We start from the raw sequence: 19,705 nt of genomic DNA, 5'->3' as shown, positions 1-19,705 counted from the left end.
CTGAGCTGTTCAACATGGTCATGCTCGCATTTCCTTTTCTGGGGCAAAATGTCAGCTTGAGAACGGCTGAATTTCTCAACCAAAAGAACATTGTTTTGCGAAACAAAACAAACCAATAAGCACATATCAAAAATAGAGAAAAATAAAATGGAATCTAAAACCTGAGATTGTCTCAAAATTGTTTTCTGGTTTTTGAGCCTGCTCTAACCAGAAATAAGACACATGGAACCAAGGCAGGGCCCTTCATTGACTATTCTAGGTGTGACTCTTTTGTGTTTAGAGACAAATAACCTTTTCTACAATGGAAATGGAACGATAGCGCATTTGCATCGGAACTGCCGTTAGTTGTTGTTTGGTGTAAAGCTATGCAGTGGCTTGTTTTCCAAAGGTGAGACGCAGCAGCCCAAATTACATTTCTGGGGATACAGCACCCATCAATTAACACAACACATCCAAAAACTCAGACAGTATTTGCTACTTTTTGTGGTTTTTAAAAACACCAGTCAGTCAGAGAAACTGTAAAAGGTAAAAGCTTCATAAAAGCTGAAGGATGGAGCCACTACCGTGCCTCCGTAATATATCTGCTGATGTAGGGTTAGTGAGATTAGAACTCACTACAATCGTCTCTTTCCATACCGAGCTCATCCAAAATGCTCTTTTATGGTTACAAAAAAAATAAAATCCAGAGTTAGTTACACGGGAAACTAGCTTCAGTGTGACATTAGCACCCAACCATTAGTTAAATACACGAACATCCATCTTGTGAAACCTGCCCATCTAGGCATGTCCAAGCTGTTAAAACTAAATCAAAATAGGGAAGGGAGCTTTTATTGCTCGCCCGGTCAGTAAATCAGGGCTCTCCTCCTTCCCACACTTCACTACCAGCTCCCTCTGCTGGGTGTTATTGACATCTCACTGGCAGCAAGCCATGCTAGTGGCTCAGCAGGATAATTCTGCAGGTTGTAGCCAATGCGAGTGGGTTAGTGCTCAAAGACCAATGTGACTTCACTTCTTTTGTTAAATGAGGAGGGAAATGAATTTGCCTGGGCTTGAAATAAATGACTCCGAACATTATTGTTCTGGCTAAGCGAAGCAATGCCCAATTCCATCCCCACCTGTTCTCTGTTCCTGCTTCAGCTGGGCTGCAGTCACTGCCTGGAACTGACAAACCATCCATTGTAACTGAATGCTCAGGCATGGCAAGGACATTTTGGGGGGCCATTTATTCACCCTGTTATCTGTGTCTGTGCGTTGGGTACTGGCAAGCTACAGACTGGGACCCAAGCCAGCAGCTTGCTGACCAGCCCTCTCAGCTGTAGTGCAGAGAGTCCCTTTAAGGGCACGCCTGGGTCCAGCCAGCCCTGCTCCAAGGCTCACCCCCTCAGTTTCCCCCGACAGATCACGTGACCAAGCGGGAAGTCAGCCCTGGTTGGAGCTGGGGGCAGGCAAGGTCTGTGCTCCGTCTGGGAGACAGAGGAATTGAAGCAAGATCTAGGGTGAGGCCTTCCCTAGGGAGCTGGGGAAGAGGCCTGGAGACAGAGCAGTTGGGTGGAGGACCAAGGAGAAGGCTGGAGAGAAAGCCTGAGCAGAGGAGGCCAGCGTAGGAAGCGGCTCCGGGACAGGCAGGATTCTGCTCCTGATTTAGAGTATGTCTACACTGCAGCCGGGAGCAAGCCCCCCGGCTTGGGTAGGCAGACTCGTGCCAGGGAAGATCACGGTGCTTTGTTGTGAACTCGTGTTTGCCCTGAAAGGGAAAGACACTTGCTTCGGGCAGAGGTCAAGGTACAAAAACCACCCAGCCGCCCCAGCAGCAGCTGTTCCTCCAAGCTGGGGAGAAGCAAGTAGCTGGGGAAACAACCCTCTGGAACGAGGGCTGCTAATGGCCAAGTTTCAAGACGTTGTCACAAATACATAAGAGGCACCCTGCTTTAGTTGGTTAGTAAGATCTTAAAATGCCTGATTTAACATCTGCACCTTCCCTTTGCGGCAGGCAGCAGAGCTAGGCCATTGTCGCGGAGACTACAGTTCCTACTGCTGCAGCCTATCCTCAGTCCTAGAGTCAGAGCCAGGCAGAGAGGCTGGCATTGCTAGCATGCTCTGTGCAAGCCACTCGGCCAGTTTCCCCATCAACCACCTCTCCTTTCCCAAGTAGTTAATGCATTAGAAAAACGTTTGCATTTTTGCTCTGATGCACTTTTAAGCTGTAAAAGTGACTGAAAATCATGGCTGGTGCTGGATATGTGCTCGTTCCCGAGCAGTGGAGGATTCCATAGCCCACTGTTAGTCACCTGAGACAGTCCCTTGCCCAGTCCAGTGAATGCCTGCCATCGCAGGATTTCACGGCTAATGGAACACCCCTCCTGGCCCACCCACTGAACCCCAAACATACCCAAGTACTATCGTCACAACCGCCATTAAGCAGCAGAATCGTTGCCCCAATACTTAAAGCAGGTTCTGCTATTGCCAATTTACTATGCAACTCCTGCCATCGTGTTCCCAGATTGCAGAAGGGCGTGGCCATTTTAGAGGGAGCAAGCGCACATCTCCAGAGTTGGACTCTAGCAGGAGCGGTAAGAGACAGCACACAACTGGGGAGCTACTCTGCATGATACAGTACGTGGATGCAGGAAGGAGGAATCTAGCAACGTACTCACAGCAGAAAAGGTTAGAGCTCCAGACAGACACGAACTGGAGCTGTACGCTCCTATGGAGACTTAAGAGTAAATTATTAACAAGACCCCAAGGGACTAGATTGGACACCAAACACAGGGCCCCAGTTGGTTAATTTACAGTCTCATTCCATTACAACTGCTCCATCAACCCCGTCAGTTTTGTCCTCTCTTTTGCCTCCCTCAACCTGCAGTCCTGGCTGGGCGGGTCAGCCTTGGGGGTGGACGTGTAGCACGGTTCCTCAGCTGGCCTTAGTCTCCTCTTCACAGCAGCAACCCAAGTCCCAACGGATGTGGTGCCCCCGTGGTTGCACTGTGCCTTCCGGACTCCCTCCTGCTCAGTGAGCTCCGAGGTTTCCTCGGATGAATTCAGTGCATTGCACTGATGGGTGCAGCAGAAGGACGGACTGCTCTGCAGCAAGCCAGGAGTGCCAACACCCAGGATTGGACTGATATTAGCCATGGTGATGGGGAAGCCATCTCCTTTACCTACAGTGTTGTCAGGTACAGGCCTGAGCCTGCTGTCCTCCACCAGCTCCACAAGGCCATCAGCCACACAGCTGGCTGCTCCGCCTCCGTTCAGAGATGCAGTGACTTCTGCATTGGCACTGAAATACAGAGTGGGACTCTCGTGCATCTGAGCTGTCCCTTCTGGGTGCTCCACAACGGCTTCCAAGTCAGAGTTGCCGTTGGCACTGCTGTTTGGAGCGAGAGGAGCGGACACGCCTCCCGCTTTGTCTGCCTGAGCTTCATGTCTGCTCGTCAAGCCTGTGCAGTCGAGGGCTTTTGCTGTTGGCCTGTGCTCCTCTGGCAGGGTTAGCGGCGTTCTTACAGAGTACGTATTGTGTTCGCTGCTTGCTAAAGTGAGGTAAGTAGTCTCCTTTCTGCTCAGGCTTTCTCCAGCTCCGTTCTCTTCTGCCTGAAACCTCTGTCCTACCACTCTGGCTTTAGGAGTTCCAGGGCACTTTCCCATTGAAGAAAAGCCAAGATTGGTCTTCGGCCCAAGCATGGCACTGCAGTGTTTGCTTGCCACCAATCCTGAAGGGTAAAGCTCCCCAATTCCACCATCTCCAAAGGCTGCGTTGATCTTGGACACATCCCCAGTTTTCAAGGCTAGCTTTACCAACAGCCAGTGATGATGGTTCACCCAGCTGTCCTTCACAGAAGTATGACCTTCAAGTTCTCCTAGTGAGATCTCACTGTGTGCTCTAGAAGCAGGCCTGGTATGCACCACCTTTGAGACTTCTGCATTTGAACAGACAATGTCCCCCTGACCTGAAATTCCAAAGCTCTCTCCAGCTTCGTTTATGGACCGGAAAGTGGATCCTTCTGTCCCGTTATACTTTGCAGTTGTGATGCTGCAAGATTTCTTCAGGAAACTCTGCCAGATCTCTGTGGATTTGGGGTGTAGCAGACTATAATAGATGACCAGAGCGGCAGAGCCTGAAAGAAAGCAAAGGGGAACAAGGTGACATTTTTGCCAACACCCCAACATTGTGGCATATAGTGCGAAACAGTTAGGGATACTGATGTGATTAGGTATCTAAGCAGTGGTACCATTGCGGATATTCAGTGGAGTGCAAAGTTGTCGAGGTAGGGTCTGTTTTACAATTTAAGTGTTTTCAGTTGCTTATGTAAAGGACGCAACTGTAGCTGTGTCATGGGGAGGGAAAACGCACCAGTAGCTAGATGCAATCTGGCTGCCGGAATCTATACGAAGAATGCTTCTGGGAGCATCAATACCACTTGCTAGGACCGTCACTTGATGGGTTCATGTGCAGAGATAAGCAGTCCCTAAGTACTGGGAGGTGATATGTGAGGGCAACCATCCACCTAAGACAAGGATCCAACAGGAGACTTGAGCAGAGCTAAGCATCTCTGCACCACCGCTACCTAGTCAGAAGGGACGTCACTTGGTTTTAGACCCAAATTTAGCACTCATTCAACGCAGATTTACTGCTTGCCAGTGGAAATTATTCCAGAGTGCTTACTCAAGGCATTTTCTTTAAATCAGACTGAACTGCTTCTCCAACTCTCACAGCCTTCCAGCCTTCCGGTTGTGCTGCGGGGAGTTCCTCATTTTATTCGGGCCACCAACGTCCTTTGTCACTGGCAGATTGAGGTTAAGAGCTTGTGGTTAACAGAGGATGTAGGAGGACAAGGCGTGGGTGGCCGAATAGCAGCTCAGAAATAAGAACATACACCACTCCTAACTCCAGTCCAGAAAACACTTCTGCATCAGGTTTGGTGCACAGCCATCGGGAGGCCGGGAAGAGGGTTGGGTGAAGAACAGCCTCAAGCTCCACAGTGCTCAGTATGCAGAGAGACGGTGTTAGAGCAACACCTGGCTGGGAGGCCCGATGAACAGGAGCCGCTGGGATCTGGGGTTGTATTTCTGGAAAAAGGCATTCAGAAAACAAGCTGGCGGAAGGAACACCAGTGGATTAGTGGTGCCATCGTGCAGTGAAGCAGCAACGCAGAGCTGCTTCTAAAGAACAGCTCCTTGTCAGCCCAGGAATAGAGAGCCCCAAAGGAGACGTCTAGGGCAACATTTTCAAAGGCTCCTAAGCGACTGAGGCGCTTTTGAAAACATTACCCCCAGACTCGTTGAAAAATAAAGCCAACGGCAGGAGAGAAGTTAATGGAATCAGTTAGACCGCACGATTCCCTCTGAGCCGCATCTTGATCAAATGCAGGATCTGCTCCGTGCCAGGCAGAATATTGCCCAAGTCCCAGCCCCTGGCCTGAGTGGCAGTGCATGGAGTGATGATGGGGGGCAGGGAAGAAAAACAGCAACTGTGGTTTAGTGAGGAGTTAGGTGCTTGATGCTTCCCTCCCACAGTAAAGGAAACAACTTCCCAAGGAGATGCTGACAAGGTTGGAGCCAGGCTCCCTCTACAATGGAAGGGTGCGTAGACTTGGAGAGCGGGATGGGGGGGGGGGGGGAATTGGCAAACCCCCAAGGGTCAGCAAGGAGAGCCGAACACAACCTAGTGGATATAAGGACAGCCATGGGGCTTCCCCCGCAACTCTGCCCATAGCAGCTGGTCCCTCCTGAGGTATGTGGGAGGGAAGCAAGTGCATTAACTGCTCACTACCATGGACTCGGGAGTTACAGCCTTGGAGAGAGGAAACCACTCACGGCTTCAGTGGCTGCTTCCCAGCTCGTCCTGTGCCCCTCCTACCCCTGACTCGAGTCCCAAGGTCACTGCAAGCCTGGGACAGTCCCTTCGGGGTGGAGAGCATGTTGTGGAGAAGCCAGTGCCCCCAAGGGTGGAGAGGAACACCAGGCACACGCTGAGCTGCAGTAAGTTACAATAGGGGACAATATTGTGGTGAGCAGGCACAATGCGAGAGAATCAAGGCTAATGTTTTCCGTGCAAGTCACTACATTGTTGCAAAGAATCATAGAATATCAGGGTTGGAAGGGACCTCAGGAGGTCATCTAGTCCAACCCCCTGCTCAAAGCAGGACCAATCCCCAATTTTTGCCCCAGATCTCTAAATGGCCCCCTCAAGGATTGAACTCACAACCCTGAGTTTAGCAGGCCAATACTCAAACCACTAAGCTATCCCTCCCCGCAAGGATAGTTATGCCCAACATCCTTCACAAGGCAGGGCCGCATTCAGTCCTCAAGCACATGTACCTGCCTTAATGAGAGCCACAATCACCTGCCAAGGGCCAAATCTGATCCCTGAAAGATCACCCACATTTCTGCATAGTCCTTCATCAACATACTCTCAGCCAGAAGAAAGGAACACACCTTAACAAGACCAATCCCTCTTACACCCCTACTCATTTAATTGGCAAGTGTTTCCTAACAGTGATCCTCCATACCACAGCACTACCAATCCCAAGCGCTCAAAAACCATGAGTCAAGCCCCCAAAATCACAAGACCTTTTTAAAGCCAATCATAGCATTTGCTTACTGGTTTTGGAGCCTTCAGGGTGCACTGCAGTCATGTTTTCAAGCATCCCTCTGCTACCATGAGGGCTAGGAAGTCACCCTTTTTAAAAGGGAAAGCCAAGATTGACTCCATGTTAGGAACCGGGACGCAGGTGGTCTGGCCTACTGTCAGAGCATGGGGGTTAGATCTAGTGGGCAGGCATCCAGGCAGGGAATGGACGCGAATAGTCGGAGCTGGCGTTTACTCCCAAATACGAGAGCCAGGAGGCTGAGCCGAGTTGGGGCCAGGAACCAAAGCTGAGGATCAGAGTCAGGGTTGGATATGAAATGCCAGAGCCAAGGGTTGAGCGAGTCAGAAGTCAGGGGCGGGGTTCAAAGCCAGGGTTGGCTGCCCATGGTCAGGAGCAAGATGAAAGGGCAGGAACCAGGGAGAGGCAAGGATCAGGCATGAAACAGGATCAAGGCAGGAGCTAGGAACAGGTCAGGAGTGGAGCAGGAATCAGCACCAGGCTTAGATCAGGTTTGCAGGAGACAGGCAAGAGCAGGGTCCCATGTGGCCGCAACAGAAAGTCTTCACAGCAGGTTGGATGGCCCACTCGGGTCACTTCCTGGCTTAAGTAGCAGATGTGAGCCAATCAGGCGGCTGCAGGCCTTTAGCGCTCAGACAGAGCTTCCCGTGGGGCCTGACTTTCCAAGTTCAGCGAGATGGTGGCCCCGAGGCAGTGTCAACGATCCAGAGATCCCGGGTTCTAGACCTGCACCCTCAGATCCTTCCACTATGACTCCATGAACCAGAGCTTCCAGAAAAGATACTGACCCTCATGAGAAAATTGTGAGAGTTGGCAACACTATTCTAGAAAGGTTCTTACAGTGCTCTCATCAACATAGCATCTGAGCACCTTCTGATTCACAGCACGAGAAAGCAACAGATCTTACCAATCACGAATCCAGCCATCACAGCCCCTGTCATAAACAGGCTATCCCGCCGCACCCCCTGCAGGAGATCTGTGGCCAACATCAAAAGGAAGATGTTCTCTATCAGCATTATCTGCAGGGCAAAGGAAAGATAGCTGTCACTCAGAGCTGCATGTGCACGAACTGGTTGTAGACATGCCTCCTACCATGGAGGGAGTTAAATGACACACGTGAATAAGTTCTAAGCTTTACCTATTTATTTTGCTCTCACTTGCTATCATACTCTGAGCTCCCGCTACCATTCTGGCCTTCTCCCCCACGTAGGTTTTGAATAGAAATGAAACGTGGCTCTTTGCTTGTGACAATAAATTGCAAGTTTTTAATCGTACCTTTTCTGTGCCAAAGCATCTCCACACAGCAGCAACATGGAACAGGTTCAGCACAGATCTGGGAGCAACGCCAGACACCTCAGAACCAGCCACGCGCACGTGTTTCCCACTAACAATAACAGTAGCAGCCATTATTGTATTTAGAAGGAGCCTCCCAGAGCTGCCAATCTGCCCCTTTCATGAGCACTAAATTCACTTAGTCTTTATAACCTCTTCGATTCTAGAAAAGTATCCACTCCACTGACTGTAGCAGGGTTTTTCAAGTGGAACTGATGTTGCCAACATAAAAACGTAGCTAAGCATGATGCTAAAATAAGGATAGTCAAATCTCATGCCTCAGGGCAGAGAATGATCAATAGAAGGGTCAGGAAGTAAGTGCCACCCCAGGGAGCACTGCTGTTAGAAGTAGGAGATAGGGAAATGGCTCACCTGAAGCATTAGGTGAAGGTCACAGCTGGAAGCCCCTGTTACTGTTCATTATGGCCAGACTCTGTGGGCTACATTGTAGGACACACAAAAGCAGCCATGGCCCTTACTGCACAGGTCTTATGGTTAGATTAGTTCTTAATAGTTTTCACTGTTAGCGACTGTGACTCTAAGAGCCAAGAGGAGATAGAGCACTTACCACATAAAACACAGCCACTCTGTACCTGGAGGGGCCGGCCTGGACATTAATGTAGCAGAAGATGTACACAGCCCCCACCAGGACGTTGAACAGTCTCCAGTGACAGGAACTCACTATGATGTCGGTTTGCTGAGACACCAACCAGAAGGACATCACCAGCCAGTGAGCACCTGGGTGGGGAAGACAGAGAGTAAAAAGCAAATTAGTTGCTGTGGTGAGCTGAGGGGGGAAGCTAGCAAATCTCACAAGCATCAGCAGTTAGGGACCGCTGGCAAGAAGCCCTGAAGGTGGATGGAGAAATCAGATCACTGCCAGGATCGATGTGCAAAGGAAGACTCTCTTCCTTACACCATGTCCTGCGGGGCAGCACAGGGAAAGCTTTCCCCGTGTCGTACCAATCCTGGATGGGAGAGGGATTGCAGACCCTAGGGCTATCAAGCCAACACTGTTCATGAGCTGTGTATTTACTGAAAAGATGAACCCTGGATTCACTGACACTGAGGGTACGTCTACACTGCAGAGCAAAACCTACAGCGCTGATTCTCAGAGCCTAGGTCAACGGACTCATGCTTGCGGGGCTAAAAAGAGCAGAGTGGACATTAGGGCTTGGGCTAGAGTCCGGGCTCTGAAACCCAGCAAGGAGGGAAGGTCTCAGAGTCTGGGCTCCAGCCCCAGTGGGACTATCTACTATTTCTAGCCCCGTACCCCAAGTTTACTGATCTGGGTTCTGAGACTCAGCACTGTGGGTCTTTCTTTGCAGTGTAGACATAACCCTCCTCTGTGAGAGAAACGGGAGCATTACGCCACCTAGTGGCTGTTCACAACAGGTGACACAGGAGACTATTAACTGCACAAGCATGCACAGAAAATCTCATCTTACCTGCTGCAACAAAAACCCAGACAGGATAGACTCTGGCAAAGAGCACCAGGGCCACGACCCTCGTTCCTAGCATTCCTGTCCTCCACAACAGCTGGCACAGGAGGGCCGCCGCTGGCATGTAGAGATGACCTGGTTTCATTAGGCATGTAAAGCGGCTATAAGAGACTAAAGACCAGGAGAGGGAGAGCAGGGACAGTCCAGCACTCACACCTACAAATGAAAGAGGAGGGACATTATTCAAAAGGCACAATGAGGAGTCAGAAATCCAGGGCACCTGCATTCCACAGGACAGATGGTTTTCACTCCAGCTGGAGCACTTTACCAAATGTTCCTCTGCTGACCTGTGTTTGTGCTCCGCTAAACCCTCACCTCGATTTCTCTCCTTCCATCTCTCCCCAGTTATCAGTTTTACTAGGACTAAAAGTATCTTTTGCAACAGCCATTAAAAGACCATCAATCCACTCACAAGTGTTCTCATGCTAATACACACCAGTGCATCAAGCACACCTTCTTATTATTGGCAGGATACCAGGCTGGATCGACCTTTGGTCTGACCTAGTATGGCCATTCTTATGTATGTTCTTATGTTCTACTTCATCAGTACTATCACAGTTTCAACGTAACTGCACCTCTATTTCCACACCCATGGTCCACTCCAGGGATGCCCATTCAGGTCTCCAGTCATCACCTGTCTCTGGGCAGGTACCCTGCCCACTCCTTTCTGAGCTGGGGGTTTTAAGGCTGCATAGCTCCCTGCCTTACACTGCGATAGCCTCAGCAAGCCAGTCTGCCTAACAGCCAGGCCCTGGGTGTTGCTTTCTCTCTGAGGGTGATAAACAGTGTCTTGCCCTCAGTTACTACCCAGCTTCTTCTGAGCAACTGTAACGCCGACAGACCGCAGTCGTCGGCGGGCAGAATCGAACCTGGGGCCTCTGGAACTTAGTGCATGAGACTCTATTGCATGAGCTAAAAGCCACCTGGCTGTTAGCTAAGGCTATAGAGCAGACTCATAATCTCTCTCTAAGTGGTCTCAGTGCCACTAGATGGGACAGAAAACCACACACTGGAGGTGTGCGCATTACACAAGCACATTTATTCTTAAGGTAAAAGCATTACAAAGAAAACATTATATAAATAATACAGATTTAAAGCCACACGAAACATACCAGGAGTCACCCATCCATCTTACGGGGCTCTCACAGGCCAAAGTCTTTCCAACCCTTCTGCAAGGGTTGGGCCTCTCCTTGGACAGAAGATCCTGTCCTTTGCTAATCAGAAAGAAGCCTGAGTCTATTTAGGCTCATTCTTTTATAGCAAAAACCCTTTCTTTGTTCCCTAGTCTCTGGAAAACCCAGCCTGAGCCAGTCTATGCAACCCCCCCTCTCCTCCCGAACTGTTTAGTCTCAGTGACTCGCCTTAACCCGCCCCCTCTCCAACCTCATTTTTAGTTCCTGAAGGCACTGTGGGTACCCCTCCTCAATGGAACAGAATACACTCACACAGAAACCATTCATAAATGTAATACAATGGCCCCCAAAGATACTGCACGCAATTGCAATCGCTCTCACAAGTACATTCCATTGCACACCATAGCAGTTTAGAGAACCTATGGGGAAACTTTGGTCTGTGAGAGAGGGACTCCTAGCACTTGTGGGACTGATAGCTCTGGAGAGCTGAGTCTTCTATTCCCGCCCCCACGCACACAGGAGGAATACCACAGCCAGTGGCAGGGCAAGTTTATCCCATCCTTCCATACCCCTAGTCTGGAGGAATCAGCAGTTCCTCTAGTAGGGTGTTTCTAGTACTGAATTGCAGTGCGACCTTGGGCAACTCACAATCTTTCTGTGCCTCAGTTTCCCTATTTGCAAAACAGAGCTGATACTTGACCTTTAAAAAGCGCTTGAAGAGCTACAGATGGAGAGTACTAAGCACCAGGGTTATTAATTCTTCATTGTCATTCAGTCCGTGGCTTCTCTTGTAAGACTACCCCTTACTGTCGCTGTAGTGACTTCTCTCCAATGGGCTGAGAACACTAATTTTATCTTTTCGGTGGACGATCATCATGCCAGAGCCAGATTCTAACCTGCCGGGGGGTTGGAACGCTCTTTCTGTACAAGGACAGAGGCTCTATGTTCCATTGCAGGATGGATTTGCAGGGAGAGGAACTGGATAGTCCATCTCAAACGGCAAAGATTCTATGCCTACCCCAAGATCACTCCTCGAGCCATCACACACCCCAACAAACCTAGCGATTACCTCCTCCAGAGATAAGACAAACACGGGCCTCCGGACTGTTCTCTGTCCTGCCCACACATGGAACCCAAGTCAGATTCCCAGGGTTTCTGCCATGGTATGAACTGGCCACTGAGCAGAGGGCTGTTGAAGAACAGTCATGCTGCAGGTGGACTGAGGAGCGAAGCAGGCATGCTCTGGGTGTTCTCTGTCGGAAGGAATGCATCCACTGCGTTGGGGGGCACAAGACAACAGTTGGGAAAAGATGGGGAACTCTTGAGAGAGAAGGGAAGACACCAGCCTTTGCCGCTAAGTAGCTCAAGAGGCTAATTTTTAAAGAGCACCGTTCTGAATATGTTTTTCTCCAGTTAGTCTGCAATAGGGTCCTTCATCCTGAAAGTCCACTCCTGCTACCTGTGCCCATCTACCCTGGGTAGACTAGAGGACAAGAGTCCATCACACACATACATCACCTTCCTTCCACATTTAAAGACTCCCCTCTTACCTGGGACAAGGCCAGTCGGTTCCACCACTACAAAAACGTAGCTCTGTAGCAACAGGTGGGGCAAGGTCTGCAGCAGGGCTTCCAAGAGCCGCAGAACTGCCAGGTCCCCCAGCTGCATGAGGAGATCTCCAGCAATGGAGCTTCCTCCAGGCTTTGCAGCTGTCCACAGAGCGTCCCAGTGCCTGAAAGAGTACACACCACAATCAGGGCTCTTCGGGGCAAAGGATCCGTGCCTGATTCTGATCCTACCTCCATCAACTTCATAGCATGACTCTACTGCTTTCAGCAGTTACTTCTGATGTACACAAGTGTGATCTAGAGCAGTGGTCGCCAAACTTTTTGGATTGCGCCCCCCCAGGGCCAGCTCTAGGGAAGCGCAAAAAAAAAAAAAAAGAAAAGAAAAAGAAAAGCTGCCGCCGGCGTGCCGCTGAAGACGGAGCGGGGAGAGCCGAGCTGCCGCCGAAGGATCAAAGGTCCGGGAGCCCTGCTGCCGCCGGGCCAGGAGCACTCCTTCGGCAGCGCTCCTCCTGCCAAGCACCCCCAGGGATGGTCTTGCGCACCCCACTTTGGGGACCACGGATCTAGAGCAGTGGTTCTCAACCAGGGGTCCGGGGCCATGAGCAGGTTTCAGGGGGTCCACCAAGCAGGGCTGGCATTAGACCTGCTGGGTCCCAGGGCAGAAAACCGAAGCTCCACCACCCGGGGCTGGAGCCCAGGGCCCCGAGTCCCGCCACCCGGGGCTGAAGTCGAAGCCTGAGCAACTTAGCTTCGCAGGGCCCCCTGCGGCGTGGGGCACCAGGCAATTGCCCTGCTTGTTACCCCCTAACGCTGGCCTTGGCTTTTATATGCAGAAAAACAGTTGTGGCACAGACAGGCTGTGGAGTTTTTATAGCATGTTGGGGGGCGGGGGGGGCTCAGAAAGAAAAACGTTGAGAACCCCTGATCTAGAGGAGAATCAGGCCCTTTGGACCCTATGCAGTCATTTCCCCTTGTGTAAAATGATAACATCCTGATCCAGGGGCATTTCACAGCCAGTGTAAATGACTACAAATGGTTTGATGTCATGGAAAATCAGGCCTCTTGGCTTTATGCTTCCGTGTAAAGCACTTAGCACGTTGCTGGTGCTAGACAAATAATTCTGAGCAGGAACTGTAGAGGATAAAGTTATTAAATACACACACGCACACACTACTTACACACACACTCTTGAGAGTTCCCTTCCAGTCGCTCTGAGTGCATTACACTTGAGAAGGCTGCTCCTCCACCTCCAGAGCCACTATTTGATCCGGTTCAATACACGAACTTTAGCTAATCTGTTAACACTGACATAATTTGAATCAATGACTTGTACTGACACCCACCAATGTAATTTATTTCACAGCTTGTAATCTTTTAGAGGTGTTTACTTAAGGTAGATACTGGGGTTTTGCAATAAACTCTATGCACACGTAAATACAGCCATCTGGCAGACTGGCTCTTAACCAGAGGCTGTTTACTTTTATACTTCAGGCATGTATAGCCATTCCTAACAGAGACACTGGATTTAGTGAACTAGGGAGGTAAAATGTTAACCACTAAGACTACTGCTTACCAGTTAACTGGCCTTAACTGTCAACCCTGTGCCAGCGGGCCGCAGCGGCCCCATGCCGCCTGGCTGGAGCGGCCCCAGCTGCGCCATCTGGCTGGAGCAGCCGCAGCCGCTTAATCGGTTAACCATTTAAACACAGTATTTTGTAATTGTTTAAATGGTTACTTCTTTTAACAGTATTTACATCTCTAGAATGAACAAGCGTGCTGAGAAACCCATAACCCCTTCGGTGCCATCATGAAAGGACAGTGCAAAAATTGACAAGTCCAATGTTTAGCCTTCTTCCTCCAACGCCCATCTGTTTGCAAAGGTTTACACAATGGGTGTCTGTCTCTCTGTCACGCAACTAGAATCCTAATCCCTCAGCACTAGGACCAGTCAGCTCTACCACTGTGTTGCACCAAGGCCTTGTCTACACACAGAAATTTTACTGGTTCAACTACAGGTCAGATGTTAAACCAATGCAATTACAATTGTGCAACGCTGTGTGTGCACCACATTGTTTTCATGTGCTTCTATTTTAATGGTTAACAGTGTCCCCAAATTATGGCATCTCAAAGGCTTTTGTATGGTTTGTGACCGTGGTTAGGTCCCACCTACATTACAAAACAGAATAGTTTTGTAACCAGTTCCCTAGACTAAGTAGTTGCTGTAATACAGATGTGGTTTGGTCATTTAGTCCATCTTCTTGCAGTGTAGAGCACCATCCCCTGCAATTTGTTCTCCAGAGCTTTGTCCAATCTAGCTGTAAAACAGCTCCAACAGGGGGTGCTTCCACCGCCTTATTTCACACCCTCAGTTGTCAGGTCGTGCTCTAGTTCAACCATAAGTTAGTGGGCTAGACGCTGGAATCGCTGGGTGAGATTCCATGGCCTGTATTATGCAGGAGGTCAGACTAGATGATAACAGTCCATCCTGGCCTGAAAAGAAATCCATGACAGTTTCTCCGCAATCATCTGCTGACATTATTAAATGTAACTGCATACGCTCAAGGGCAGAGATAAGAAGTTCAGCTATGGAGACAACTTCTAATTTCAAACTTCTGAGAGTGACTAATTGTTTTAAGAAAAGCACAATGTGTCCTTTGAAATATCTATTTACAATAGCACTATTATACACTTTATAGGAGCTTCACAAACCAACAGAGAAAACATTATTGAATTAAAAAACCCATATTATTGGCATTAATCACAAATTACATATAAAGTGCAAACCAATTTTGTGAGCATTAATCGAGCATCTTCCACTCCCCTTCCCTGCCTCCCAATGTAATCTGGACAAGATCTGAAAGATTTTTAGGGTCTTCAACTAAAACAAGAACAAAAACAAAGCAAAAACCCCAGACAAATAAGCCTTCCTTCCAACAACAGGGATAATGGACAGTCCCCTAGGACTTTTTTCCACTACTTGGGAAAAGAGAAGCATTCTCAGCTAGTATCAACATATTGGACCACTCGAGCTGAATAACAGCATTAAGTGTGCAATGTGTCTTTGCATGTCACCAAGGTGCCAGAACATGTCAGCTTTCCCATCATCTTACTCTCAGGTCCCATCTTCGTCCATACAGTAGAACCCCTATTTGATTATCCCCTATTTTATGGGGGATTGAGTTCATAAAACTGAACATCCCAAGATTCCAGGAGGTATGGTGCATAGGTTAATTCACTAATCGCTCACTGATAGTTTATATAACGAATGATAACAACTGGATACAGTGCACTTGATTTTTCTTTGAGCGAGAGAACTGCACCTCATCTTTGCCACCAAATATCTTAGTCTTCTCAAACCTGGGAAATGTGGTCTAGATGAAATTATTATAAGACGGGTGCACAACTGGTTGAAAGATTGTACTCAAAAGAGTATTTATCCATGGTTTCATGTCAAACCAGGACGGCTAGTAAGGTTCTGCAGGTGTCAGCCCTGGGTCCAGTACTAGTCAATATTTTCATTAGTGACTTGGATAATGGCGTGGAGAATGTGCTTATAAAATACGCAGATGACACCAAGCTGGGAGGGGTTGCAAATACTGTGGAGGACAGGATTAGAATTCAAAAAGACCTTGGCAAATTGGAGAATTGGTCTGAATTCAACAAGATGAAATTCGAAGTGCAAAGTACTTCACCGAGGAAGGAAAAATCAAAAGCACAGCTATAAAATGGCTAGAGCCCCGTAGGGATACAAAATTTATATCTGCAGATGCAAATATCCACTCATATAAAGTGGCAAAAAAGGAGTGCAACAACAGAAGTGCTGTATGCAAGACACAGGAGGAATACTTAAGTGGATCACAAATTGAGTGAGAGTCAACACGATGAGGCAACTGACCGTCTCTACTCAGCACTGGTAAGACCTCAGCTAGAATACTGTGTCCAATTCTGGAAGCCACACTTAAGGAAAGATGTGGACAAATTGGAGAGAGTCCAGGGGAAAGCAACAAAAAAGATCAAAGAATTAGAAAACCTGACCTATGAGGAAAAGTTAAGATAACTGGGCATGTTTAGTCTTTTGGAAAGAAGACAGGTGGGGAACCGGAGAATCTTCCAATATGTAAAGGGCTGTTATAAAGAGGATGGTGATCAATTGTTTTCTAGGTCCACTGAAGGTAGGACAAGAAGTAATGGGCTTTATTTTCAGCAAGGGAGATTTAGGTTAGATATTAGGAAAACATTCTAACTATTAGTTAGTTAGTAGATAAGATCTGGACTAGACTTCCAAGGGAGGTTGTGGAATCCCTGCTACTGGAAATTTTTTAAGAAGAAGGTTGGACAAACACCTGTCAGAGACAGTTTGGTCTACTTGGTCCTGCCTCAGCACAGGGGTGTGGCCTGGATAACTTCCTGAGGTCTCTTTCAGCCTAACATTTCTATAATTCTATGTTGGTTGAAGGATCAGAGTCACATACAATAGCAGAAAGATGGTTCAGATAACCAGCCATTCGTGAGACCAATGCCCATAAAATCAGGGGTTCTACTGTAATTAGAAACCAGGCTCGTAACTTTCTAGAAGACAGTGTTTACTCACAGTTCTGTAGTTTGAAGTCTCAGTTTACCATAGGAAAATCCTGATCCTACACTGCAGAAAGAGACACCTAATACAACCCCAATGGTTCTCCTTGCCACATAACACACTCAGGCACGCATGCACACACTTTCCATGCAAAGTACATATATTTGTCCTCAGAAGATTAGATCTCAAGCCTCCTAATTCTTCAAAGGCTGTGAGTTGTTTTCTCACCGCTTCGAAATCCCCAGCTTCAGCATGTGTACGATCACCAGACAGCAGCAGCCTCTGTGCCCATCTGCCCGGAACCAAGAGAAGCTCAGGATCTGAACTATATAGTCAGGCAGAAGCAAGGCAGTGGTCAACCAGCACCAGAGATACCGGCCAGAGAGAAGATAATGGACGATGGTGCAGACCCCTGAAAAAGGGAAAAGAAACAATATGATAGATGGTGGCACACATGGTCCCTCTCCCACCTCAGCTCTAACAGTGCACCAGCCTTTGTGGCCCAAATCACATCTGACCACAAGCATCACCACTCTTTCTCCCATGCCTCTTCTTATGCCTGAGGGCAAAGCTCCCCATAAAGATCCACAGAGGCACAGAGGGACAGCGAACCGCCGCCAGTGGGAGCCGCGATTGGCCAAGCCTGCGGACGCTGCAGGTAAACAAAACAGCCCGACCTGCCAGCGGATTTCCCTGACGGGCCACATGCCAAAATTTGCCGATCCCTGGTCTATAGTCTTATATTTAGATTGCAAATTCTCTGGGTGACCATCTTTTTCATCATCTGCTTGCACAGCGTAGGGGCCCCGATCCATAGATGTGGCCTCTAGGCACTACCACCATACAAATTAATAATACTAATAAGATCTCTGCTCTTAAAGCAAAAGAGGGTTTGGATTAGGTTTTCAGTTTGGGCTCAGCTCTATACAGAGAGAGAGGTTTTTTCCTTCCTTAAAACTTTTGAAATCTTATTTCTAAGTGCTGGTTAATGCATAACATAACTATACATGTTAGCGTCATCTTTGTAATAAACTATCCTTTGCTATGTGTGCATCCAGCACAGCGGTTCTCAGTCTATTGAACATTGTGGGCTGCATCCAGTACTACCTGTATGGCCCTGAGGATGTCACATAGGCCGCAGCTGTGTACTGACTGGGCCGCAAGTGGCCCACGGGCCTGCAGGTTAAGAACCACTGATCCAGCACCTGGCACAATGGGGTCCTGCTCCATGACTGGGGCTCCTAGGTGCTATGGGAATACAAATCACAAATAGATACTCTCTCCTCAATTTAACCAAACCCCTTTAAACACGTAGGGGCTTGTTTTCTGGAGGGTGTGTGTAAAGCAATGAGGAAAATGATAACCCAGAGCTCTCCTATTGCATCTTCATCAGTAGATTGCACAGTGCTTTACCCCGGGGGTCAGCCTCATTATCCTGCCTCTTCCACCGGTCTGCCTAAGGTTTAGCAGACTGGTGGCAGAGGCAGGAACCAAATCCAGGTCTCCTGAGTCCCAGTCTAGCGCTTTATTCACATAGGCCACACATTTGTCCCCCCCCAAAGAAGTAGCAATCATTTCTGTCTGCCCTTTCGTAGTCACCTGCTGTCAGGGATGGATCTAGAATAGCTCAGTGGGATGCCCAGGAACAGCTCAGGCCAATCCAGATCCTAACTTCCCAAACTCTGGGCTTGCTCAGGTCCAGGATTCTGGTGCAGACCAGTCACTGAAAATAAGGGAAAGCTGGCCCTGGGACCCTCCCTAGCCAGCAGCCCTGAGGCAGGGGCATCAGCCTGCCCAGCACAGGGTGAAGCCTCTCTCATGCACCTGCCTGCTCCAGTAGGGGCCCGAAAGGCAGCAGCTAGGGTTGCAGATTCAGGCTGGAGGCATTCCTGGAGGTTTACTGATTTCATCCCATGCCCTAACCTCTCATTAAAGATTCCTCTTTAATTCCTGCAGCTGCCAGGACCGTCCTGGAGAGCTAGCAACCCTAGTGGCAGCTTCTCCCACTGGGGCAGCCTGCAGGGGAAAGGGGGGCGGCAGCAGGATCGGCGGCAGAGCCCGGCACGCAAAGGGTTAAAGATTTTAAAAACGAGGCGCGCGCGCGCTCCTCCCAGCCGCGCTCTCCTCCTTGCTGCGCCGCAAGGAGACGGCCAGAGCCGGGCCCGATCCCCGCGCCCTGCACCGGTTCCCCGGCCCCTCGGTGCAAACCAGTCGGCCATGTGCATGCTCCCCGTTCAGTCGTGGGGCCGGGACAAGACAGCTGCTCCGCAGCTCACAGCGGCTGTTCGCAGGAAGGGGGGTGGGTGCAGCTTTGCCGGGTGCCCGGTGAGTGTGTGCGTCGTTCCGCTGGCGAGTTGCATGGGTGCCCACTGCGGGGCGGGGGGGGCAGCTCTGGGGGGTGCACAGCGGGTGTGTGTAGCGCCATTCAGCAGTGGCAGGCAGAGGGGTGCAGCGCACGAGGGACATGCAAGTGCGCTGGGGTGGGGCGGCACAGTTAGTGGCGCAGCCCCCCCCCGGTTAGTTGCGAGGGTGCAGGCAGCGCGGTAACACGGGGGTACGCTGCGTTGGGTGCCCGCTGCCGGTGCAGCCCCGCTCCTCAGCGGCAGGTCCCGCCGGGCCCCCGGGAGACTCACGCGCGCCCTGTTCCGCCGCGAGCAGCAGGAGCGAGAGTCCCGCGAAGGCGGCGCGCATCCTCCTCCTTCTCCCGGGGCGGCGCCCTGCTCCGGTGCAAGGACCCCGGAGCAGCCCGGCTCCGCTCTCCCCGCCCCTTCAAGGGCCGGCCGGACAGCCCCCGCCCCAGGCCTTCGCCTCCCGCCTTCGCAATGCTCCCTCCCCGTTAGCGGCCGGGGAGGTCTTGGGGGGCGGGGGGGAGGTCGGTTCGGCCAGCGGTGCAGCAGCAGCTGCCTTTGCAGGAACAGCCGCTGGCTCCCCTGCCAACTTCCTAATGGCACGAATCCCAACAGCTTTGCCCCTGACCAGCCTCCCTCCC

At 50.0% G+C, this 19,705-nt stretch overlaps 1 protein-coding gene across 2 annotated transcripts; it reads right to left on the bottom strand.

Moving 5' to 3' along the window:
- Positions 1-486: 486 nt before the first annotated feature.
- On the bottom strand, positions 487-19,424 carry XKR5 (XK related 5). 2 transcript variants are annotated; one of them, XM_074947436.1, is made up of 7 exons: positions 19,350-19,424; positions 16,945-17,128; positions 12,123-12,304; positions 9,386-9,595; positions 8,506-8,675; positions 7,513-7,624; positions 487-4,112 (listed from the first exon to the last, which is right to left on the bottom strand). In XM_074947436.1, exons 1-7 carry the CDS (start codon positions 19,405-19,407, stop codon positions 2,803-2,805), a joined length of 2,226 nt encoding a protein of 741 aa, XP_074803537.1. In that variant the 5' UTR covers positions 19,408-19,424; the 3' UTR covers positions 487-2,802. The 2 variants fall into 2 exon arrangements, with proteins under 2 accessions (XP_074803537.1, XP_074803538.1); XM_074947437.1 differs by lacking the exons at positions 16,945-17,128; positions 19,350-19,424 and adding an exon at positions 13,319-13,363.
- Between the last annotated feature and the right edge of the window lie 281 nt (positions 19,425-19,705).

The sequence above is a fragment of the Natator depressus genome, chromosome 3 (genome assembly GCF_965152275.1).
Source record: "Natator depressus isolate rNatDep1 chromosome 3, rNatDep2.hap1, whole genome shotgun sequence".
NCBI classification, from domain to species: Eukaryota; Metazoa; Chordata; order Testudines; family Cheloniidae; genus Natator; species Natator depressus.
This window is presented reverse-complemented; position numbering and strand designations above follow the sequence as displayed.

Excerpts from the sequence above, each read along its gene's own strand:
- XKR5 (XM_074947436.1), bottom strand. The coding sequence starts at position 19,407 with ATGCGCGCCGCCTTCGCGGGACTCTCGCTCCTGCTGCTCGCGGCGGAA. Across the intron at positions 9,596-12,122 it reads ACCGACTGGCCTTGTCCCAG|GTGTGAGTGCTGGACTGTCC; the intron begins GTAAGAGGGGAG and ends TTTCATTTGTAG. Across the intron at positions 7,625-8,505 it reads GAGTGGCTGTGTTTTATGTG|ATAATGCTGATAGAGAACAT; the intron begins GTAAGTGCTCTA and ends TTTGCCCTGCAG.